Genomic DNA, 26,259 nt, shown 5'->3' with positions numbered 1-26,259 from the left:
ACTTGATCTGAAAGCCATGAAACTGTGATAGCTAGGGCAAGATTTGTGTGTGTGTGTGTAAATGACCACAGGCATGTGTGTGCATATACGTTCCTGTTGAATACTTGTTGAATTAATTTGTAGGCAAGAAGGATGAGAGAAAACTCAGAAGAATATAGATATAAAATCTTTGTTACATGAACATGTTATCATAAAAAGCATGTTTTTTTTTTTAAACAAGTCTTAACAGTTTTATGGTTCCCTGTTGCAGTTTGTAAGAATCACTACCATTCTATGTGACAGCATAATCCACATTCTTTCTTCTTTGTTTGCAACTCTTTAAATTTTTTTATCTTTAATCATTATGGATATATAATAGTTGTACATATTTATGAGGTACATGTGGTATTTTGATATAGATATACAATGTGTAATGATCAAATCAAGGTAACTGGGGTGCCCATTATCTTAGGCATTTATCATTTCTTTGTGTTAGGAACATTCCAATTCCACTATTTTAGTTATTTTCAAATATACAATAAATTACTCTTAACTACAGTTGCCCTATGAAAAGAGACTGAGTAGAGGCTGTGCATAACACAGGTTATATAGGCTGTGTATATATACACAGGCTGTGTATAAAAACGGGTTTTGGTTAGAAAGGTTCTGATAGATAAAACTATCAGCTCTGAAAAGAATTAAGTACTCTCAAATGAGACAACTGACTCCATATTCCCCAATGTTTTCACTTACTATGAGAGCAAAATTTTACAGAAATCCCCATTTTCTTCTGACAAGGCCCACAACAAACATACTTTATACATACCATTTTTAAAATATTACACAAAGAAGGGCTACAAAGATGAGCTAATAAAAAGATAATGCAGGCCGGGCACAGTGGCTCACGCCTGTAACCCCAGAACTTTGGGAGGCCAAGATGGGCAGATCACCTGAGGTCAGGAGTTAAGAGACCAGGCTGGCCAACATGGCAAAACCCTGTCTCTACTAAAAATACAAAAAATTAGCTGGGCATGGGGGCAGGCGCCTGTAAATCCAGCTACTGAAGAGGCTGAGGCATGAGAATCACTCGAACCTGGGAGGCGGAGGTTGCAGTAAGCTGAGATAGTGTCGCTGCACTCCATCCTGGGGGATAGAGCAAGACTCTGTCTCCAAAAAAAAAAACAAAAAAAAAAAACAAAAAAAAACCAAAAACCACAATGCAAAACATGCTTTTTATCCATTTGCAATAAAAGTTACAATACCACTTTTAGTCATTTCTCTTTTCCTTTGTTATTTTTGGTCTTGATGGTAATGAGTTCCCTGTATGAGGAATACTTCTGAGGTATCCTTGGGCTGTATCATTTACTAATAAGTAAGTAGTCTTAAGTTGTGTTCTATCCATTTTCACTCATTGATTCAACAAGAAAGTACTGAGTGAGTTGGGCAGTATGGATGCAAACATACACAGGCATAGGACTCAAGAGTTCGGAATCTAGAATTTATGGTTTTCTGAGCAGTAAGTGTGTTCCCATTAAAATGTTAGTCATTGAGAGATAGGCATTCCAGAATGGCCATAAAACTCCCAATTACTTATGTCCACATAAAGCCATCTCCATGCCCTTTCGTTTGAAGATGATAATACACTTATCAAGTGTCTTCCTTCTGGGGGTGGTGAGAATGGTATTCCCTGAATGTATTCACAACTATAAATCCTTTTTAGTGTTCTGCAGAATTGGATTATTGCTTTTATATCCTTGGGGAAAGCACCATATCCATGATATAGTTACAGTGAAGCTGTCACGTCTTTTTTTCTTTAAACCTCACTTTGCTATTGTGTAAAACGTAAATAATAACCACACTTTTCATAATGGCTATTGAAAAATCCATTAAGCTAAGGCTAAAGCCTAGCCAGAACCACCTCCCTTCTTTTGGCACTAACACCCTGACACATCTTTCGGAAACACCGCCTACCTCATTTTCAGTCTACCTGGTTAAGGAATGGTTTACCTCTTTCGGTTCCAGGGAGGCCCACATGATGTAGGCCTGGCCAATAAGAGCACACCCTTGCCCCTGTGATTCACACAGGAACTGGCCTAGAAAAGAGTGAGGCCCCTGCCCTTCCTGGGAATGAGTTAAGTGAGCCTCTTCTTCTTTCTGAAATCAGGAGCATTAAAGCTTGTAAATCTGGAGGTGCTGGAGCCATTCTGGCTACCACATGCAGACTTCATTTGAGAACAAGCAATGCAGAGGAAAGTAAAACTGAAAGGTTGTGAAGTAAGTTCCTGACCACATCATCTTAGCACAAATTCAGCTATGTCTGAGGCTGTCTTCTGGATTTCTCAGTTAAACGAAGAAAACAGTTATTTTGTTTTAAGTAGTCTGAGTAAGGTGTGTGGTCACTTTCAGTTGAAAGAGCTCTGACTAATAAAAATTAAACAAGTAAGACATGGAAATTGCTTAGCATGGTGTCTGACACATCAATAACGTTCTCAGTAAATGGAAGTTATGTTTTAGTTTCAGCTCCATCACTGAGTACACTTTTGACACAATTGTAGTCACTTTCTTTGACTGGCCCTCAATTTTCTCTTCTGTGAGGTATAGATAACAGAGATACTCTAAATACATTAAAGCATTGTGGGAATAAGCAAGAAAAATCTGCAAAGTGATTGCATAACGCAACTCTATGCACAAAGATAACACAGCAGACTCATCAATCCACATGAGATATTTTTATTTTCTTTTGTTTTATTAAATCATTAAAGAAAATTTCCTGGACAGGCTTCCTTCCTGCCTTATTTTATACTATCTAATTTTTTTCTAATATAAGGGAGCACAACAATTATCCTTAAACCTTTCCACTGTCTCTAGCCAAGAAATCAGCTTGCATTTATAAGTACGTTAAGTGTTGGCTGTCTCAGGCAAGTGATCAAACACAGCTCACTACTAAGCAGGTCATTGGAATAGTCATTTGTATATCTATCTCCTGAGTCTTATGTAAACAGTCCTAAGGGGGTTTCCCTGGAAACTCATGTGCCAAACTGTCAGCTTTCCCCTGCACTTCTGGTTGCCTAGGGATTTGGGGGAACACTGCCTCCTTAATGAGATCTGGCCAGTCCCTTCCTCCTGGTTGCTAACCTATAAACATATTCTAGTCAGGGCCAGCTTCATGGGTGTGTCACCCACAGTCACACAAGTTCCTGTGCTCTTCTTGCTCCTAGATGTCAGCCTAGGCAGCCCCATACGTGATATTAGGGGTAAATTATTGCAAAATGATTAGTTCTAGTATTAATTTAAAGTAGTAGTATAAAAGATAAAATCACCATATTTACTAAAAGGCATCTCTTCCTTTTTAATAATTTTCTGAGACAACCTGCTTATTAAAATAAGGAAACATACTTTGAAAGCCCAAAAAAGAACTGCAAAATCTTTGCTTGGCAAATGAATACTTAATAGAGATGACGGAGGTATAACTAGACATGTCAATTATTAATTTCTATAATTACATATTGATAATTGGCTGCCTTATTTTATGTTAAAATACCCATTCCTGATACATTTATTTTCCTGTTAGGTAATCAAACTGCTGCTACAATCTTTTAATAGTGAGTTTTAACATTTCAGAATAAAACTGAATCATGAGTTTATAAAATCTTTATTAGTTCACTGAATCTACTTTTAAAAGGTAGCATTCTGTGCATGTGTATGCCTTGTTACAAAAAATACGAAGTATTTCTAAACTGAGTTATTTAGCACAATTTCTCACATTTAGCAGGGTTTCTCACATGGTAAGCTCTGAATTGGTAATTGGAAAGCTGTAATGTTGACACCTTCAGCCTCAGCCCTGGGGGTATTAGAGCCCCAGTTGGTCATCAAGGGCATCTCAAGTGTCTGTATTTGAGGGGAGGCCCTTAGAAAGGCTGTCTCAACAAACGCCATCTAATCATCTTCCCAAATGTGTGGATGCTAAAGAGTTTATAGGGTCATATAAATTTGGAAGTACTGGGTTAAACTAGGTTAAACATGGTTTTTTTTTTGTTTTTTTTTGTTTTTTTTTTGTTTTTTCCTGCAGAGCCTTTCAGAAAAGTTAAAGTACTTTGTTGTATTATGAGGAAAATAGTGCACTCAGTGCCTTTCAAGTTTATTTGCTGATACCATTAATTTCACTTGGCTCCTTAGCACCTAGAGTCATGTTCAATTATACAAACAGTTTCTCAAAGTCTGGCTTTCAGATTACCTCACTCAAAGTCACCTTGGGAGTTTACTAAAAATACAGATGCTGGTTCCCACATCACACCACAGACATAATTTCTGGAGGTGCTGCATATTAAATAAGCTATAGAGAAGAAACACGTGTTTGCTCAAACATTAAAGAATCATGAGAGACAAACAGTATAATTTTTTAAACCTATTTCATGTCTTGGTAGTTGTCTGCATTTAATCAAAGAGAAAGCTAACAAATTAGTTTTTAAAATATAAATATGTTACAATTTTTTTTCTATTTTTAGCTAAAATAACACATTTTCTACCGCTATATTAAATTATTGACTTATTTGCAATATATTAAAATATTCAGGGGACGTCTTCAAGCAGAATTATAATAAAGAATTTTCATACGTTTTGAAAATTAAAGTATATATGATTTATGAAATTGTAAAAATAATGATCTTCAGCAAAATGAATGATAAAGCCTAGAGTTGGCACAGAAATAAGGAAATAGAAATTTTCAAACACTTTTGGTAGAAACGTAATCAGGAAAATCTTTCTGGAGGGCAATATGACCATTAACCATGATGGAGTAATTGATACTAGAGTACTTTCCTGCAGTAAGCAAATAAAAAAACTGGACAAAATGTATGAGGCCATTCTTTTTAGGCAACAGATAACAGGCAGTGCAAGGCTAGAAGAAAGGATACTCACAAGCTAATATTCATGATCATTCCCCACTTTCTGTCTGGGAACAATCCCAACAGAGGTTCAGAGAGCTTGTGTTTAAGCAGAGCATGGTGGTCCCACTAAGATGAGGAGGCAGATATGAAAATGTGGGGCAGCAGAAAGAAATCATTTCTGTGGTACAGAGTGTCAGAGCGAGGGAGGTGTCCAGAAAGTGGGTTTCAGAAATCCACGTGGAAACAGTCTGTGAGTCTCTGGTTGAGTCCTGGGCTATATATGCAGGATGAGAGCACCAGAGGCTTACCAGATTGCAGTTGCTACCTGCGAAAACTGTTCAGATAAATTACAGGTTTGGCAATTCTGGAAGAGAAAAGCTGGATGAAGTTGTTCTTGCCTCAGTCAGATCTCATTAACACCTTGTTAAAAACCCTGACATCCAGCTGACACAAGAAAGGCTGAGATTTTACAAGTGTCGTATTCCAGAGGAAGACCTAATTTAGGCCTGCCCTAACAAAACCCATAACCTAATCTGGTAAGACCTGGAAGGGAGAGATTTCGGAGTTTGAGTCCTGTAAAATTGGAGTGACATGCTTTAAGCATATGCATTCGAACAAAGAGTAGTACAAGTTCAAACAAGTGCAAAGTGATCAGCTAATAATAAAGTGCTTGCTATAATAAGAATGAACACCATTCAGAGGAAGAAAACAGAACTCAAGTCCAGGGCACTATCCATAATTTCCAGGATTCAACAACATAATTCATTATGTATAAAAAAGAGAGAAAACAGGACCAAGAGTCAAGAAGAACAAAGTTGAGATAAACCAGATGCTGGACTTAGCAAATAACAGCGTTAAAGCAGTTATTATAATTAGTATAAAAACATTCAAATAATAAAACAAATATATTCAAAAACTAAAGAAAGACATGGTTTCAACAAATTAACAGACAGGAAAATTCATTAAAGAAATAAAGACTATCAGCCAAACAAAATGGAAATTTTAGAACTAAAAGTATAATAACAGAAATAAAATATTAACTCCATGGGGTTAATAGCAGATTAAAGTATTAGAGTTGAAAGAGAAAAAAGTCAATGAACTTGAAGACAGATTATAGAATTTATGCATTTGGAAAAACAGAGGGAAAAAAGATTGAAGAAGGTGAACAGACCCTCTTGGCCTGTGTGTTATCAAATGGTCCAACATATATGTGACTAGAGTTTCACAAGAAGAGTAGAGAGACTGGGGAAGAAAAATACTTGAAAAAATAATGGCCATACACTTCCCAAATTTGATGAAAAACATTACATTACAGATATAAGGATTCATTAATAACCAAGTTGAAGAAATGTTAAAGGAGTCAAACCCTGGCATATTTTATGTAAACTGCTGAAAACAAGCCACAGAGAAAAATCCCTGAAAGGAACAAGAGAAAAAATACATTGTCATGGGAACAAGGAACATAATTATTGGTAAGTTTTTATGAGAAACAAGGGGAGCTGAGAAGATAATGGAATGACATTTTTTTAAATGCTGAAAGAAAAGACAAAGTGAACCCACAATTCTATATCCACAAAAATACTCTTTTAAAAAAAGTGAAAACAATCAATAAAAGCGTGGAAAGTTTGTTGCCTGCAGACCTCCTGCATTTGGAGAAATTCTAAAGGATGCCTTTTAGTCTGAAAGGAATTGGTACAAAATGGAAACTCCAAAAGGAATGAGAACCCAGTATGATTCTCTTTTTTCTTAGTGCTAACTGGTTTGCAGGTAGAAGTTTTGGAACTGCTACAGATATTTGAGAACATGATAAAAGCTGAAATAAGAACAAAGCTGACCCATTTCTGAAAATCTTAGTGACAGAAAAATAAAACTATTTACTCTAAAAAATAAATAAAAAAGCCAAACAGACCTATATGTGATATCTTACAGAGTATTAAAAAATCAGTATTTATAGTCTAATCCCTGTATTAAGTAGGGAATTATATTCTATTTTTAATGCAGGTCCATTATCTTTTATCTACAAATCGAAAACTCTCAAGTTTGTTTTCTTTTTTCTTAAATTTCTTTGGTGGCAAAATCTGTCCTGACTTGAACTAATTTGGTCATAAAACCTGACCTGCACTGACTCAGGCTATTTATGGTGGTGGGTTTTTGTACACATGGTTTGAAGATTTCTGCTTCACTGCAGAAGTAGTACTGTGCATTATTATAGGGTGTGGTCCAAGGTTCTGCAAATCATTTCACCTAATATATATGAATACATTACCTTTTCCTATTCAAATACTTCTGAATTCTGAGGCACATCTGGTTTCAAATAAGGAAATATAAACTGTAATTTCTTTTCTTCCTTTTTTAAAAAAAATTATTTTCTAGATTCTTTTTACAATGAGCACATGTAACTTCGGCAATAACAATTTAACAGACATAGTTAAGTGAAGCTATAGACTGAAATATATGTTCCTGTTTTTACTAAAATGATGGAGTGTACATCCTCAAAAGCAGATCTACAAAGATTACTTTACTAAATCAGGATACCACTATGATGTCTGCCCAACAGCAGTTACGTTAGAAGGAATACAACTAATTTGCATTGTTCCCTCACATGCTGAAACACCGTGTATGTACAAGACCGTGCTCTACGAAGGTTCTCTTTTTGCAGTTATTAATAGCCCTCAGGAGTAGATAACAATTGCTCATTAACAGACCAGTTAATCGCAGTCCCTACAATAATGCCAAGTAAATTACAAAAAAAAAAAAAGAAAAAAAGAAAAGGAAATACACCACCTTCTCCAGAATCTGCAATAATGTCCTCTATTTCCATTTTATTCATTCTCGTTTTGCACTTGCAAACAGTATAAACTAGAGTAAAACCTGCCAACTGTAATCCTTTCGGTTTCTTTATAAAATGTGAATATAGTATTTGCCCTACACATCTGACAAGGCTGTTCAAGATCAAAGAAAAGAGCCTACGTGAACCTTTCTTGTAAATTCTACAGATTATAACTAATTTTACTCCCCGTAGTCTGAAACTGCCTTTCCTCATTTGTCTCTTCACCTGTTACATAAATTATTTATATGCTTTTGTTATACACCAGTGCTTTACTTTTATCTACAAATTCCAAATGAAAGAAATGCCACCAACATATTACCAATGGATTCATCTATGATGTTATTGAAGTTTTAAAAATATATTTTCTTTTTTTTGCTTTCAGCTTTTCCTAATATAGTGGGTACTCAAATGTACGTGATGCTGGAAAATAATTGCATGCATATTGTTCATTACCATTTGTATTGCTTACAAGTATCTGAGCTCTGTGAAAGGAGATGCTTTTTTTTGTTTTGTTCACTGCTTATTTCTAGTGAATATAACAGTATTGGACATGTGACAAACATTCTGAATACTTATTAAATGCATAGCTATATACTAATATATATGATATATATCATAGACATGTGTGATTAATTTCAATAACAGATATTATATAGGTACATGTGTGTATGTCTCTATTGCATGCTTACTAATTGCTAGGTTGTACACTCAGGCTTATACATATTTTATCTCATTTGGTCTTTAAAGTAAATCTATAAAGTCTACTTTAAAGTTCTCCTATAAGAAAACTGGGCTTAGAGATGTTATATAATTTCCTCAATGTAATACAACTGATAAGTGATAGAGGGCAGGATTTAAACTTGCATGCTAAAATATATTCTCCAATCTTTCATCCAGGAATGACATTAAAAACCATTCTAATAAATTATTTTTTATTTGGGTTTTTTTTTTTTTTTTTTTTTTTTTTTTAGACGGAGTCTGGCTCTGTCACCCAGGCTGGAGTTCAGTGGCACAATCTCAGCTCACTGCAACCTCCACCTCCCAGGTTCAAGTGATTCTCCTGTGTCAGCCTCCTGAGTAGCTGGGATTACAGGTGCACGCCACCACACCTGGCTAATTGTTGTATTTTTAGTAGAGACGGGGTTTTGCCATGTTGGCCAGGCTGGTCTCAAACTCCTGACCTCAGGTGATCCACCCACCTCGGCCTCCCAAAGTGCTGGGAGTACAGGCGTGAGCCACTGCACCCAACCTTGTATTTGGTTTTATACAAGGTTTTGGAGAAGTCACAACCAAAATTAGAAATGGTGACTATGGGAACATCTCTTGATCTACATATCACACTGTCATATGTTGACATAGAATTTTACAGGTGCACACATGTGCTTGCATCCATCATGGCTGTAGAAAGTTTCAGAGTTAAACCTTTAGGCAGGTTAATTGAAAAATAGATTTCTGGGACAAAGCTGAAAGAGAAATCTTAAGGCCAATGGTTTTACTAAACTAGAAATTATATAATGAGTGACTAAGTTATGTTTTGATTTAATTGAAGCATACCAAAAAATCAGAAAACAACAAAATGTTCCCTTTTAAGATTTGACTTCATACTTTATTTATTCAACTAAGGTGTCTGTCCTCATAAAAATATCTGCTATATCTAATGTGTCAAAAAGTGTTTAATAAGTTTGTATATTCTGGTTCTAGAAGCAAATTTTCTCTGTGAGGGTTAAAAAAAAACCCATAATATAGTATTGGCTCAAGTGATAATCCATCAAAAAATGAATTATTACCATTATTTCCTGTGATATAGCTAAAGAATATTCACATAGGGCCTCAGCAATCACTAAAATTAATGTTTTAGGACTTTGTAAATTACTAAAAATTACATATCACATTTTAGTGTTCCTGTTTCATTACATTAAGAATTGTTTGTATTTATATTTTAATTTCAGATAAACTGACACATCTTCAATAATGCAGGTTTATTATGTAAGTTTTTATTGATCCTACAAAGGATGCAACAACTACATTTCCAAAGATGTAAATTCAGGGCTAACCTTCTCTATTTAATCCTTTATTGTTTGGGGAGAAGAATGACTCATCTGGGATTCATGAATTGTATGGTCACTCAACCTGTTTTCTTGCACCATTTTTTATCATAAGATAGGTTCTTCTGTGTTAGTTTTCAAAGTTTAAACCACATACATAAACTGGCCTTGAATATCTATCTACATTTCTAGGTGGCTGGGTAAGGAAAACATCTTTCCTCTCAGAATGTGGTCATCAAACAACCCATTTACTTGCATTGTTAATCTCTTCCTACTTCTTTCTGTTCATGTCTCAGGTCTTTCCATCTGGAATGGTTATTCTCCTGGCAAATGTTACCAGTGTGTAAGAAGATAGGATGAGGAAAATTACCTACTACCGGGGCACTCAGCTATAACTGTGCCACGTCTGATGATCTTGACCACCGGCATCTTCCTTCCTTTTAGTCTTTGTTCTCAAGGCTACCACAATATCACATTCTTTTATTCTCCTGTTACTTGTATGATCACTATCCATTTTCTTGGTAAATATTCTTTATTTTCCCACCCCTTAAATGAGCTCCAAGAGTTAAATTCCTTATCTGCATAGTCTCTTAGAGTGACTTCAAGCATTTTCATGGATTCAGCTATCACCCACATTGCTAATGACTCCCAGATCTCCAGCTCCAGCACAGTGCTCTCTATAACACCCTCTTTGACTAATCTGTCTGAATAGTCCACCAAATCTTCAACTTGATGTGAGACGGAACTGAGCTTGAATTTAATGATGTGAGACGGAACTGAGCTTGAATTTAATTCCTGTTCCTACTAGCTTTGCCATCCTAAGCAAGCATTTAAAGTCTCAAAGCCTCAGTTTACACAACTGTAAAATGGGGATAATGATTCTCATTGGGTTGCTGTGTGATTTTAATGAAATAATGTATTTTAAGTGATCAGTTTAGACTCTCATGCATAGTAGGTCAAAAGAGGAGATAAGTGTGCCATTTATTTTTAAAAAAGGAATTCATTACTCTCCAAATCTGATTGCTGATTCTCTCTTACCTTGATCAGTCAATGGTATTTCTTTCCACCACTTGCCAAGTCATAAATCTACGAATCAAGCCACAAATCAGTTTTTTATCATCAGGTCCTTTCTTTCTCCCAGATACCTTTTAGATCGGATAATGTCATTTCTAACCCCTGTCTTAACTTGTGGGCTCTCATCATTTCTTACCTATAGCAGAAAAAAAAGTCTTATTTTCTTTTCTCTGTCTTTAATGTATCCTCTACATCATCGTGAAAATGATCTACCTAAAAATGTGTAAGGGTTATGGCTGACACACTCTTAGGTGACCTTTAATGAGTCATGCTCTTGTATAACTCCTCCTCTTGAGTGCAGGTGGAACATGTGGCTTGCTTTTAAGCAACAGAAAAATATAAAAGTGATGGTATGTCAATACCAAGATTATGATTATATGAGACCCCATCTCAGCGATTGAAGTGAGAGACTCTACTAGCCTTGAAGAAGCAAACAACCACATTTTAAAGAGCCAATGAGGAGATCTATGTGCAAAAACCTGTGGGTGGCCTCAAGGAGCTAAGGACCTTACTTCTGAAAGAGCCAGTGAGGAGATCTATGTGCAAAAACCTGTGGGTGGCCTCAAAGAGCTAAGGACCTTACTTCTGCAAAAGCAAGGAACTGAATTTTGCCAAAAACCAGGTGGGTTTGGATGAGGACCTTGAACTTTAAAAAACAATGCAGCCTGGCTAAATTTTGATTACAACCTTGTGAGACCCTGATCAGAGAGGCTAGCTAAGCAATCATCCTTAGGAGCTGTAAGATAATAAGTGTATGTAGTCTTAAGCCACAAATTTTGTGGTAATTTGTTATACAGCAATAGAAAACTATCTCAAATATGTATCAGGCAGCCACTCCCATGCAAAATAAATATTCATTGAATTGGATTAAATTGTCTCCTCCATTGGGTGAAGAGATTCTTAAAGGAAAGTGATGTTGCCATTTTTCTTTATATATCGTAAGTCCTGGCGTGCAATAAGCTCAATAAATTCTAATGACTGAATAAGTGACATGTTTATGATATATTACCATGTTATTCTATACTGGTTGAGAAAGAGCTCTAGAACATAACATGTTATCTTTTTGCATAAATCAGTAAGGACATTTCTAGAGTTTTAAACATCAGAATTGATTAATCTTTGTTTTAAAAATTATTAAAAGAAGCATAGATTAAGCTATAACTCAAAAGCTAGTTGTATTAAGTTTCTATTGCTGTCATGAACAAATTACTACCAATTTAGTGTCTTAAAAACACACATTAAAGGCCAGGTGCAGTGGCTCATGCCTGTAATCCCAGCACTTTGGGAGGCTGAGGTGGGCAGATGGCTTGAGCCCAGGAGTTCAAGATCAGCCTGGGCAACGTGGAGAAACCCCATCTCTACCAAAAATAGAAAAATTAGCCAGGCACAGTGGTATGCGCCTGTAGTATCAGATACTCGGGAGGCTGAGATGGGAGGATCGCCTGAGCCCGGGGTGCAGAGATTGCAGTGAGCTGAGATCACACCACTGCACTCTGGCCTGGGCCACAAAGCAAGACCCTGTCTCAAAAAACAACACAAATTTATTATCTTAGAGTTCTGTAAACTAGAATTCCATCACGGGTCTCATTGCACTAAAAAAAGATTTTGAGAGGGTTCCTTTCTGGATGCTTTAGGGAGAATGAATATACACCCTTGCATTTTCCAGCTTCTAGAGACCACCTGCTTTCCTTGGCATATGTTCTCATTCCTCCATCTCCAAAGCCAGCTAAGTCACATTTCTCTGACACTTCTTCCACTATCACATCTCTAACAATGGCCAGGAAAGCTCTGCTTTTTAAGAACTCATGTGATTAGACTGGGCACACCCAAGCAATTCAGGAAAATCTCCCCATCTCAAAGTCTGTAACATTAAACATATCTGCAAGTTCCTTTTCACAAATAAGATAACACATCCCCAGTTCCAGAGATTAGGACATAGAGATCTTTTGGGACAGAGGCATTATTCTGCCCACCCCATTAGTGGAAGAGAAGAATAAGAATGCAACTCATTGTAACACATACAACTCTAACACCACGGACTTCCTCAGAAACTCCATTTTCAGATCTTTTCATTCCAACTTAAATTATATTTCACATTCTATAATGAAACATTTCCTTCTATTTTCTAGAATTTGAACTTTCCCAAGTTCAATAAAAAATTTTAAAAGCCAGCTTTCTGCAAAAACCGTCACCACAACTGGCAGCTATAGCCTTCCTATGGATACTCACATAGGGAAGTCCTGGCCTGGCTCAGCAGCAGGCTGTGAATTCTTCTCCTTGGGACAAAGCCTGCCAAGTCTGCCTCAGGGAAACTTGGCAGCACATCAAGAACAAAAACTTAGTGTGGCTGTTTATTCTTGACACACAGACAATAGACTGCATCATTTAATGTCTTCAGGCTAGAAAATTTTTCTTACATTCCTATCACTAGAGGGTTAAATAGGGGCAACACTATTTAGTGTTAAATAGGGGCAACACTATCTCACAAGGTTGTAATCAAAATTTAGCCAGGCTGCATTGTCCAGGGATGAGGTCTGACTGTAATTGTTTTCAAGTCATCTACAGAAACATCAGGGATTCAGTAGTAAATGAGCCAGTGGAGCAAAGTGAATCACTGCTCTCTGTCCTCCTGCTGAGAGCCAGTAGGTCCTTGAATGATATTCCAAACTCTCCAAATATATGCAGAATCCATTTTAATTAAGAAAAAAAATGCCAAAGAGTTTGATGGGTGTTTTGGTGAGCGTGCAAGACATTTTGAATATAGATATGAGTCCCAATTTAAAACAAATTTTAAATGGGCAAAAATTTAGTGATACATCAAAAATGAAGGTAAAGTTCTACTCCCTTTCCACATCTTCCCCTCTTGCCCCCAATTTTTATCTCCTTTCTTCCTAGGCATAATGTAACTGACATAAACATATCAAATTCACAGGTTAAATTTGAGCACATAAGTTAATTCACACACAAAAAATTCAGTCTGTTCCAAGGTGCAGTTCGTCCAAGTCTTCTCTATCACCTTGTTGAAGATGAATCTTGTTCACATGTAAGACTTGGTAGTAACATATGGATGGGTTAAAATGAGTGCTATCACTCAAACAAAGCAATGCCAATGCTAACGTTGAATGTCAACACATCAGGGATATCATCATGATATATGTGGATGAAACATTTAATTCATAGTAAAATGAGAAAATATAAATGAACTTCATTTAAGGAAAAAATGTAAAGTAGTTATGGTAAATGAGGTAAAAATGTGAAGAGAATAAATGCTCAATATATGAAATCAGACAGCATGGGGTTATATTCTGGTTGTATTATACATTAACTGCTATCTCTATGATCTTATCTGTGATTCTGCCCGAAAACAATGACAAATAATAAATGCAACTCATTCATTCAAATAATACCTCTTGAGTGGCTACTCTGAGTGATGCACTAGTCTAGGTACTAAGGATACAGCAATAAATCAATCAAACCCATATCCCTGCCCTCCATGGCACCTACATTGTTACAATTCTTCATATGATATTTATAAGGGTTGGATGAGATAATCTATTTAGCATTCCTGGAAAAAGATAAGCACTGCAGATAAATTTAATTAGCATCATTATAATAGTAATAAAATATTTTAGAAATCTGTAAATACATATTTATTTGCCTAAGCCAGAATACTAAATAGTTAATGGGTAATTTGAGCAGACTAGAACCAATTATCATATATATTAACATATATATGACACATTATATGTCTATATCTTTATACAATCATTACATGAGATTTTACGTTGTCCTTAAAATAACAGGTCTCTGAAGAGTAGCTTGAAAAATAATGCTGCTTTTTGAAACAAATTTTTTCAGCAATGAGCCGTATTTTTATTTTTAATAAGTTTTCTTTTTAAAGTAAAATGTAAATGACAACATTTGCCTCTAGATTAGCATTCATTCAGGACTATGTTCTTTTCTTTCCCTGTCTCTTCACATACCTCTCTTTGCTACTCTTCTACATAATCAAGTAGTCATGACACCATGACTTATCATCTATCTCCCATCAATTCAGCCATCGTTCCACTCTGTTCCATTAGTATTTCCTGCTGTGAAAATCCCTGTAGAATCTATGGTAAACTCTCAGAAGTTTCCACATTCTGCTTTGGAAAGCAGTGACCCACAATGTTATTAAAAATCAGTAACTTACAAAGGGTTTTTTCCTTACGCCAAAGCAAAGGAGACGTCTAGACATCCTCAGAGTGACATTCACACACAACTTCTAGCTGACAGTCATTGTTTCTGAACTCACATGCACTGCTCCAGCTATCAAATTTTACATGGGGTATTTTAAGGAGTTCTTTAAAAATCAAAATTCCTGGCTCTGCAGTCCATTAAGTGTGCCATTCCAAGAGATGCAACTGCCAGAACTGGTTAGTTACTATGAAGGCAGTTATCCTCTAATGCTACAAGGCAAGCATTTTAAAGCTTTATTCACATATGTGACACACACTTCAAAACTCCACACTTTCAGAGGACTTCCTGGAACCAATGTTCCAACTTAGTACTCCTCCAGTTAAACGGAAGCTAATAAGAAGAATGAAACAGTATACACTACATAAGAATGTTAGCAGAACATCACATGTATTGACCCTACATTAAAAAATCATAATAGCATTAAATCATCCTAAACCTCCAACACCCATTCATAAGAATACTCTCACTCTTTCATCAAAAACCACATGTCACTCTGATTCATGTAAAGTGCTAAAAATATAAATTTTACAGAATGTTTCTGAACCTGACCCAGACACTTAAATATTTTCATAACTCCAGAAGTAAAAGGAAAACCAGCAAAAATCTCTTCACCGTGTAACACAGTCTGCTTTGAACAAACAGCCTGGACGTAAGCAGTAGGTGGCAAAGTTAAAATAGAAATGTTAATCCTATGAGAACCCTTGCCTGCTGTTTTATAGCCCTTCCTCAAGATTAAAAAAAAAGAGAGAGTAAAAAACATAAAAACACCTACAGCCCTAATACTACAGAATAAAACAAAGTGCTGATTTTAAAATACATTTTTTCAACCTGTGATTTTTTTTTATAGACAGTAGTATCAGGAATGGGTGGGAAAATAAATAAATGTAGTTTCCAGCTTAAATTTTAACAAAGTAGCAGCATTTTTTTACTCAAGATAAAAGAAGAAATATCAATTTGGGGCAACATTATGAATTACTGTATTATATCTACATATTAGCAAATAGCTTCTTGAAGAAGTATTAATTTAAAAAAAAATTTACAATTATCAACCAAAACAGTGACAAGCAAACTTTTTCTGTAAAAGGCCAAAATATATATATTTCTGGCTTGGCTGGCTAAAAGGTCTCTGTGGCAACTAATCAACCCTGTTGCTGTAGTACAAAGGCAGCCACAGATGAAATGTAAATGAATGGGTGTGGCTATATTTTAATAAAACTTTCTCTATGGACGCTGAAATCTAAAAATTATATAATCTTCACTGTTCATGAGATATTCTGCTTTTTATTTTTTCAACAATTTAAAAATGCAAAACAACATTATTAGTGTAGGTACCATACAGAACATACAGTGGGCTAGATTTGGGCCATAGGTTATATTATTAGTTTGCCAACCCATAGACTAGATACCAATAATGAAAACCATAAGAAATAAAAGGTCAGAGGACAACGTTCACTTTTCCTTCCTTACTTCCTCTTTCCCTTCCTGCCTCCATTTTTTCCTTTTCTTTTTAAATTAATTAGTAATTAATTTTGCTTGATATCTGGCAACACAAAAAATAATCTGATGCAGTTTGATGGGAGCAGAAGTCAGTATCTCAAATTCAGCCAGAGTTGTACATGATAATGGTATTGGGCTAACTGTAACAGTTACCAGGCACGGAGCCCACACAACTACCATGGAGATTCTGGAAGCTACAAAATCATTCATAATATTCAAAGTGAATATCATTACATGAAATCCTATTTGTATTCCAATGAACTGTCACATAAGTTTCCCCATGCCATCTTCTTTGACAAATAATATCTTCATTGAGTTCCCCTGAATCTTCCATGATGATACAGAAGAAAAGCCAAAAGAGAAACTTGCTTCATTGTGCCAATAACTGGAGCATCATCATTCGTTTATAACAGCTGAAGGGCTGTCTGACACTAGGGGACCTGGAAACACCCAAGAAATGTTCTGTCCTTCCCAAGACAGTTAGATATACAATGCTACGAAATCCTGGGACAATGACCTGTGATTCTCCCCTAAAAAGGCTATTTTGTCCCTTTTAGTAGCAAACAGGAAGACAGAACTCTCTTCGGGAGAAATTTTGCCAGCAAACCCAGAACTACTTGAGCAGTAGTTTTTTTTTTTTTTTTAGACAGAGTTTCACTCTTGTTGCCCAGGCTAGAGTGCAATGGCGTGATCTTTGCTCACCACAACCTCTGCCTCTCGGGTTCAAGTGATTCTCCGACCTCAGCCTCCTGAGTAGCTGGGATTACAGGCATGTGCCACCACGCCCAGCTAATTTTGGATTTTTAGTAAAGACAGGGTTTCTCCATGTTGGTCAGGCTGGTCTCGAACTCCCGACCTCGGGTGATCTGCTGGCCTTGGCCTCCCAAAGTGCTGGAATTACAGGCGTGAGCCACTGCGCCTGGCCGCAGTAAATATTTTATACCAATATACTGGTTGTTAGAGACTCAGGTAAATTGAAATCATTGTTTAAAAATTATAATGCAGCCTGTTATGACAATAAGGTCCAGTGGCTAAGCACGTTACCATCTCTTCAGTAAGATGCTGTTGGCAGGGGCATTGTCACAGCACACACTTTCCTATTAGGATGGGATCCTCAAGAGACTCCTGTGGCTTTGTAAGCAATCATCAGTGCAGCTTCCACTACAATTAAAAACACACGCCTAAATATTGTTTTTGAAAATGACACAAGTGTTTAAATACCAAAATAAAAATTCTATGAAATGGTGCCAGAAACTTATGTGGTAAGAAAAGCCAAAGAATTTGTGCAAAAGTATGCTTCTTACTGTCTTCTATGAATAAATACTGCTGAACAGCTCATAATGGCTTAAAATTCCACCCATGAACTCTACATCTTTTATGGAGAAAATACACAATATTTCATGTAGATTTTCATGGAAAAAAAAAAAAAAACCAACCAACTTGGCTGCGGCATCAAAGTCCACCTTTGAGTAAGACAGGCTTCACAAAAAAAAAGAGAAAACAGTCATCTTTTCTGGGTAATATGACACATTGTGGAGAGGTAATATTCCAAATTAACACATAGCCTCAGGAAAAATAAAATTGTTTTTCTAACACAAACTCTAAGTTGAATGATCTGAGCTAAGGCTAAAAGCAAATCTTTGTAGTCACTTACATGAAGGCTGTATCTGTAGAGAACAAACCTTATATGCAAATGAAGATTAGCTTTTACAGTCACATTTATGAATTCATATTACATGAGTAACAATGGACATAGTTATGATTTTCAATTTATCTTGACAAATATTTATTGAGCTTATCAGGTACTGTGATATGCCTAGAGAGAAATTATATAGCAAAGAGAGATAGAACTTTGAGAGAAATGGGCAGTAATGAATACAAATATGGGAGATTGGATTAACTGCTGGGTGGAGAGTTTTCAAAGAGGATAAATTGAGTTTGAAGCATGATGTTTGAAATGTTAATGGGTTATACAATGTGTATTATCCAACAGTCAACTGTAATGAAAACACTGAGCATAGGAAATGATAAGGAATAACAATATACATTTGGGATTTGTTTGCAAAGAATGGATAATTAGAGCCAAGTGAATGAATGAGATGGACATGGAGTATCTTAAAAAAGGGGACCATAAGGCCAGGCGCGGTGGTTCATGCCTGTCATCCCAGCACTTTGGGAGGCCAAGGTGGGTGGATCATGAGGTCAAGAGATCGAGACCATCCTGGCCAACATGGTGAAACCCTGTCTCTATTAAAAATACAAAAATTAGCTGGGCATGGTGGCACACGCTTGTAATCCCAGCAACTTGGGAGGCTGAAGCAGGAGAATATCTTGAACCCGGGAGGCAGAGGTTGCAGTGAGCCGAGATCGTGCCACTGCACTCCAGCCTGGGTGATAGAGCAAGACTCCGTCTCAAAAAAAAAAAAAAAGCGGGGGGGAACATAGATAGAACCTCAGGGAATACCCACATTCATGGGCAGGAGGAAGCCAGCTAAGAGGGAACCACTAGGAAGAGAGGAGAATCCTCTGACACATGACTGAAGCAATAGGTAAAGTGAGATTCTCCAACGCCAACTGATGCAAATAGGAGAGAGAGGTATTTCAGTGGTTAAAAGCCTGTATTTTTCTTATCATGAGACCATGCAAGGCCTTGACAAAATCTGCAATACAGCAGAAGTGGCAGTGGGTGAAGACGGATACTTAGTTTCATAATCTGGCAAGGCTTCTAAGTTGAGGATTCAGTGGAGGATGAAATGGAAGAATCAAGTGAGTAAGAATATAATTGATAGCAAAAGTCCTGGAGATGGTAGGATGAGATACAAATTGAGAGCAGAGTGAGGAACAGTTATTCTGGGAAGGAAGGATTATTCCTCAGATGTCAAGCAAGCAAAGAGAGGACTAGTGAAAACTCAGATATGTCCAACTGTGGGAAAGGATGCCAACCTAGGGTGCCAAAAAGGATAACAAATGTAGTAGCACATTTTAGAAGATTCTCAATCTCGGACCATAAAGCTGAAATTATATGAAAATGAAACATTCAGATATGGGGTTTTTAAGAATAAAAAAAGGATAAAATAAAAACCTTATCTTAGCACACTTTGGAAATTTTATTTAGCCAAGAAAAAGTACCGACATCTTAAACTGATTGAAGTATGAGTGCAATTTATCCCTTGATCCAGAACACATATTCCACCACTGCCATATTTTATAATGACTTTTACAGATGTGTTGTCTCTTTCCTAATAAACTACCTAATTTCATAAAGTATTTCTAAGATTACAACAAGATGTTATTGTAAAGAGTGTTATTGTAAGTGAAGAGATTTCATCAGTTGCTATAAGGTAGTTAGGGATGTTTGAAAATACATTTTAAATTACTGCCCGACCGACAAGCCAGGGTGTGAAAGACGTGAGTAGTGGTTCCTAACTTTAGTGTGCATCAGAATTACTTAGAGGGCTTGTGAAAACACAGATGAGTGGGTTTCATCCCTAGAATTTTGGAAGAAGCACCTCAGAATTTATATTTCCAACAAGTTCTCAGTGATACTGATATTGCTGGTCCAGGGACCACACTTTGAGAACTGCTGCTCTATAACATACAATGCTAGTTATTCCATATCATGTGGGTCTATAAACAAGCACATTTTCATTCAACTTCTATCAAAGTAAACTGATAGAATTTGTAGATGTATTAAAAGAGTGTCACCAATATTTTCAAAAAACCTGTCTATATTTGAGTCACATTCACTTCCAAATGTTATATTGAGTATGTTATCTGTCATTATCATTATCCTTAGAAAATGGCTTGATGTATTGATTAAGAAGTCACAGAGTCTGTTTCAGTTGAAAGGAACACTTACCTACATGGCTTATTAAATAAGGGCTAAACCAGCTTCGGTTATGTCTGGATGCAATTCTAGTACTTAATCATTGCTTTTTACTTTTTCCACTGAGACAAGTAGAAGTTTTTCACAAAGCTGGTTCATTTCCAGTTTGGATGGAAAGTGCAGCAGAGAAATCATACAAATATCTTGTAATGACAAATTGCCAAGAAAATCACATAGCCCTACCTACATATATTTTATAATATATATATTATATAATGTATATATCTCTATATATATTCCTCACAAGAACTCTATAATTTACTTTATTAACTTCATTTTACAGATGTGGAAATTGAGGCAAAAAGAGATTAAATATCTCACTAAGGGCTAGACAGACGTAATTATTGGAGTTTTTCTAGTTTCAATATCATGGCCCTTACCTACTACCTATATTTAGTACATTCTTTTATTACACATTAAAGCGTATCTTGGGCTCAAATATTTACCTGTTCCGAGAAACAGGACATGATATCTCCCATCAGCAGCGTTCACTCGATCCACAGCTATCTTTGTATACTTGTAGTCAGTGCCAATACGAACAATCAAAGGCCTTTTGTGGACTGGGTAGATGGAATTGTACATGAGAGGATGGTTCCGAATAAAAGTGACAACATCATCTGGGAACTCCTTGGTGGTTCGCATATTGGGTGTAAATGCTCCTCCTGGACACTAGAAAGAAAGTTTTAAAGAACCAAGTTAATAAAATAGTTGCCTTGTTCTAGTAATAATCAAAAACTCTCTACTTTTGAAATCACTTAGAAGCTCCAGTTGTTTTAAGTATATCTGCTACCTATGGAGGTGAAAAGAAATAGCATGATTATGTTTTACTATCTGTAGATGATTAATACAGTGTGTATTAATTTTGAATTAGGCTAAGTCCTTGTATGTTATTCTGTTTTCAGAGAAGAGCTGATGCCATCTTGTATATGAGATAACTCTTCACCCTTCTCACTCACCACTTTTCTATTTATTTTGTCCCAGATACCATTTTGTTAGGAAAACAAAAACTAGTGGACACAATCTAATGCTGCTACTTGTTAAAATAATTATATTATTACCATTAAATTCAGTCAAACTCTGACATGTAAAAGTTTTATTTCATCTGATCTGCCCTCCCAAAAGAGAGGGCAGTATACCATATGTTGCAAAATGATAAATTTTGCAACATAGCAAAATTTCATCTCTGGGAAAAAAGTTAAAAATTAGCTAGGTGTGGTTGTGCATGCCTGTGATCCCAACTCCTTGGGAAACTGAGGCAGGAGGATCTCTTGAGCCCAGGAATTTGAGGCTGCTGTGAACTGTGATGAAACCACTGTACTCTAGTCTGGGCAACAGAGTGAAATCCCACCTCTATAAAAAAAGGAAGAAGAAGAAAAAAAAGGAGGAGGAGGAGGAGAAAGGAGGAGGAGGAAGGAGAAGGGGAGGAGAGAAGAGAAGAAGAAGAAAGAAGAAGAAAGCTTAGATTGGATGTGTTAAATTAAATCTGGTAATTCCTCTCCATCAAAGATCCCATTCATTATCCTTAGAATAAAATACCAACAGCTTTGAATGGCCTACAAGCCTCTGCATGATCTGGCCTGAGCCAGCCCCTCCTACTGTAGGTCTTGCTGCTCCTGAGCCTCAAGCATACTTCCCCTCCAGGATCTTGCACCTGCTGTTCCCCTTCCGGCATACTGCTCTCCAGAACACCTCATTTCTGTTACCTCATTCAGTTCTCAGTTCAAAAGTTGCTTCTTGAAAGTGATGACGTATAAAAGTAGCTCCCCTTCTCCGTCTCTACTTTCTGTCTCCTTGGCCTGCTATTTTTCTTCACAGCCCTATTTACCTAACAGTATATTATGTATCAGTTGCTTGCGTCTTTATTGCCTGTTTCTCCCTCTAGAACTGCCTGTTTCTCCCTATAGAATGTAAGCTTGTGCTGACTGTAACTGGGTCTATTTTGTTATTGTTTTGCCATCAGACTCGTAACAGAGCTGGTTAGTAGATAATCACCAAAGAGTAGTTGAATAAATGCATTATATCATTCATTGTATCTGGCCTGCAATTTTGGTGCTGGGTCTGTATGAAACAGGGGCCTCCATTCTGGCCAGGAGGGAAAAGTTTCAGAGCATTAAGTCCAAAGGGGCAGGCAGAAAACAAGAACAAGATCTGGAGAAAGGACTGCTGAACAGCATCAGCAGTTCTGGCAAGGGAACCTGACAAGGGCTTCTGAGGAGAAGATTCCATTTGTAGGGCACCTAAGGCCAAACTTTAGGGTAGGCTGGGAACTGCTGAAGCCAGAACTCAAACTCACTCACTAATTGGATCTGAGTGTTAAGTTATATGAGAAAAACCATTGGGTATAATATTTTAATACATACAAACATTATTACTATTAATAATGTTATTAAATACCTGTCAATATTAAATTCCTGTCGATATCTCTACTTCCAGAAACAAAAACACTATATTTTTCTTGAAACACACAGCACTATTGTGTTGGTTTTCATTTATCCTCTTTAGAGAGGTATGTGGTAAAAGGAAAGTAACAAAGCAAGCTGCCTGTTTGATAGCAATAGGCACAGCATCAGTCATAAATAGCAGGATGCAATGGGGACTGTGACAAACTGGGGAGTTATGTGTTATCCAAAGATGGCAATGAACACTTATCCAGCTGACTGCTTCTAAGCAGGAATAAAATCCTCGTGCTTCTAGACCTCAGCAGAAGACAGAATGTGGAATTTTATGTAAAATCTGCCAAGTGTTTAATGTTGACTCAGTAAAAAAAGAACAGCAACGTGGGGGGCCAAACAAAATATGACAATCTCCAGGTTAAATCCCTGCAACAGCTGTCCAGCAGTATTAGTGCCTTTGGGCCAATGTTGTCAGGCAGGCCTCCACGTGCAGCTAGATCTTAGCAGATTACTAACATCATCTCACTCATTTAGACTGCATCATCATGAGTGCAATATTTAGACTTACTTTGACCAGTTAACATTACCAGACTAGAACTTTTTACAGATCTGATAAATATAGTTCCCTTTTTGTAGAAAGGCACAAGGAGCAATTAAATGACTTAAAAGAGTAGCAGTAATGAGACAAGTAATAAAATAAAACCTCTCATTCTTTATTCCATTAACTAGACTTTCATCTGGAGTTCATGTTTTTATTTTTTTAAAAGCATTATATTTAAATACACATTTATAAACTGCTCACAACAAAGACCAAAATGAGGACAAAAAATTTAATTTGAGGTTGTTCTAAGCTGATGATCGTGTTCCATACTTCTGCAAAATATAGAATTATGGGTGTTTTCTAGCCTCAATCTTCACACAAAGTGGAAAAAGGGAAATACATTGCTCACTGCATGAAAACACGGAAAGAGCAATGCATGGGTAATTTAAATAGTTCCAGAACTTCATACAACACCACTAATGATGGCTTGCTAAACTGAAATGTCTCCTTAAGTATTTGCAAGCATTCTCGTTTCTAAGTTCTGGAAAAATCAAAGTTAGCATATATTACTAAACAATTTACATAATTTCCAGTGAGTACAGTTTGATGTGAGATAAGCTTACTAAATGATCAGTGCCTGATCTCTGGCTTTTACTTAATGGTAAATGAAATCCAGGTTAACAATTATGTCAAGGTTGCTCAAAACCGTAGTTATTAAATAGGTAATCTAAACAAATCAAATAAGTTACTTTGCATTCATTAAAATATTCTCCACAAGACTTTTTTTTAAATACTCCCATGAATTTATCACCTAGAAACAAGTGTCTCCTAGTATATGTTCAAACTTACCAAATAATTCTTTTTGATAATAATTATTCTATTGATTCATGTCATCAACTCTGCTGATAAGACAGACAATGAGTGCTAATAATGTAACACAAACAAAAATTGATTGCCCTTTGTAGACTCTATCTGCAATACTGAGTTTGCTCAGTGTCATACTGCCAAGAATAAATCACATGTGATTAACTTTTCTCTCACCATGCAATATAATGAAGCATGTTTATTGAAACTTCAAGATAACATAACATCTATGTGCTAACGTAAAATATTTGTCCACTAACTAGGCTGGTGTTTCATTCTTTAGAACGTTAATTTTACTCTGCAAATAGTCATTAAGTAATTTGGTTAAACTTCTCCTTTAAGTGTTTTTCCTCAGTTCTAGCTGTTGGTTTATCAAGCAGTGATAAGCCCTCCTTTTTTGAGTAAAGACATTTCAAGTGCTCTGATTACTAAAGTGTGATATGAAATGCTAGGAACAATAAGAATGCCATGTTAGGAAAGTAACAGCAATTGTCCTTACCAAACTTCTTTCCTATACTCAGGTATTCATAAATATCTGCTGCCTTCTGAAGTTTCTAAATGTTCTCTTAATCTTCACGTCCATTAGGTCAGTTTTCAGAATATACTTATATATTAATATATGTATCCATTACTTGGACATATTTTATCCAAAAAGCACTTTGATGTGCCCAGTAGGGGACATAAGAATAAAAAATTACTGTTATCTTCTAGACAAGTATTCTAGTAAGAAAGACAGACATATTCAAAGCAAAATAACAATATTATGACAAAAAGTAATAATTTGAAACAAATGTAAGATAAACAATCAATTTTGGTTTAGGATCAATTTCCCTACATACTCAAGAGCCAATATTTTTAAACCAAGTTTTTAACAGTGGAGAACTTACAGCTGCCAAGGTCAGCGAAGAGGTTTAGAGATGAGAAAATAAAATTTAGAGTATTTAGAGAACTGTAATTCCTAGGGCATGGCTGGATCATGGAGACCAAAGTGAAGGAAAGAGGTAGGAGGTGAGGCTGAAGACAGATTGCAGAAAATAAATGCAAAACTAGGCAGAGAAAGAGTGACTAGCATGGTCAAGGGGATCTTAACCTAACACGTGGGGGATGAGTGGTATATAGATAAATAAAGGGTCTTGGTGGCACTCTAGAATCTATGCTTATTTCTAGTACTGGTCTATGAAATTTGTATACTGAGAAAAACTCATTTTATGTTTCAACCTTGGTAATTCAAGCCCTTTGTTTGAAGCCCCAAAAATTACATAGTTGAAGACTTGTACTTACGTATTAGCTGACCCTCATCTTCCTTATATTTGCCCTCCCCTACATATAAAAGCCCACTGTTCCAGTCCTACTAATCCACACAGAGCTTTGAAAAATCACTTATTCATTTCCATCTGTGTCTCGTAGCGTATGCTGTACCCTTCATCTGAAAACTCCTTCCTTCCTTACTCAATTTATCCACATCCAATCACCCTAGGGCAAGCTCAATCTCACATTTTTTTAATCCCTTTTCAAATCAGGCTGTTTTACTACAATCTCTCTCTCCTCTAAACTTTAATAATATTTATTTTTAAAATTTTATTCACGTTTTGAATAATGATGTCAGACGACGTAATTAATTTTTCATGTCTATATGTCTTATGTATTCAATTTTCTTAGAAACATTCCTAACTGAATGTTTTCAAACATCTAAGAGAAATAGAAATACTCTAATGTAAGCACAACCAGAAGACATATGTAATCAACAAAACTGCCAGCAATGAACTTCTCGTATCCTTGCCACTACTATGGGGCTCATCAATTTTCTGTGATCCTTTGCATGTACCCGACCTGTCCAAGGCATGATGATGGAAGCACATGACTCTGTTATACTTATAAAGAGATGTTAAAGTTGAACACTTTCATTAAGTTCTGCTTTAACAGGATATACAACATATACAAACAATATCCTGCAGAAGCTTTATACACGTTGCAGTAGAATAATGTAATATGTTTGCTCGGCCACAGAGTTTTCATTCTTTGGCT

At 36.3% G+C, this 26,259-nt stretch overlaps 1 protein-coding gene across 2 annotated transcripts in view; it reads right to left on the bottom strand.

Annotated features, from left to right (window-relative positions):
- SEMA3C (semaphorin 3C) overlaps positions 1–26,259 on the bottom strand; it is a 180,037-nt gene that overhangs the window by 26,084 nt on the left and 127,694 nt on the right. For both annotated transcript variants that reach the window (NM_001131434.2, XM_024249261.2), the window contains 1 exon segment: positions 20,883–21,105. In NM_001131434.2, coding sequence (NP_001124906.1) covers positions 20,883–21,105 — 223 coding nt within the window.

The sequence above is a fragment of the Pongo abelii genome, chromosome 6 (assembly GCF_028885655.2).
Source record: "Pongo abelii isolate AG06213 chromosome 6, NHGRI_mPonAbe1-v2.0_pri, whole genome shotgun sequence".
Taxonomy (NCBI): domain Eukaryota; kingdom Metazoa; phylum Chordata; class Mammalia; order Primates; family Hominidae; genus Pongo; species Pongo abelii.
This window is presented reverse-complemented; position numbering and strand designations above follow the sequence as displayed.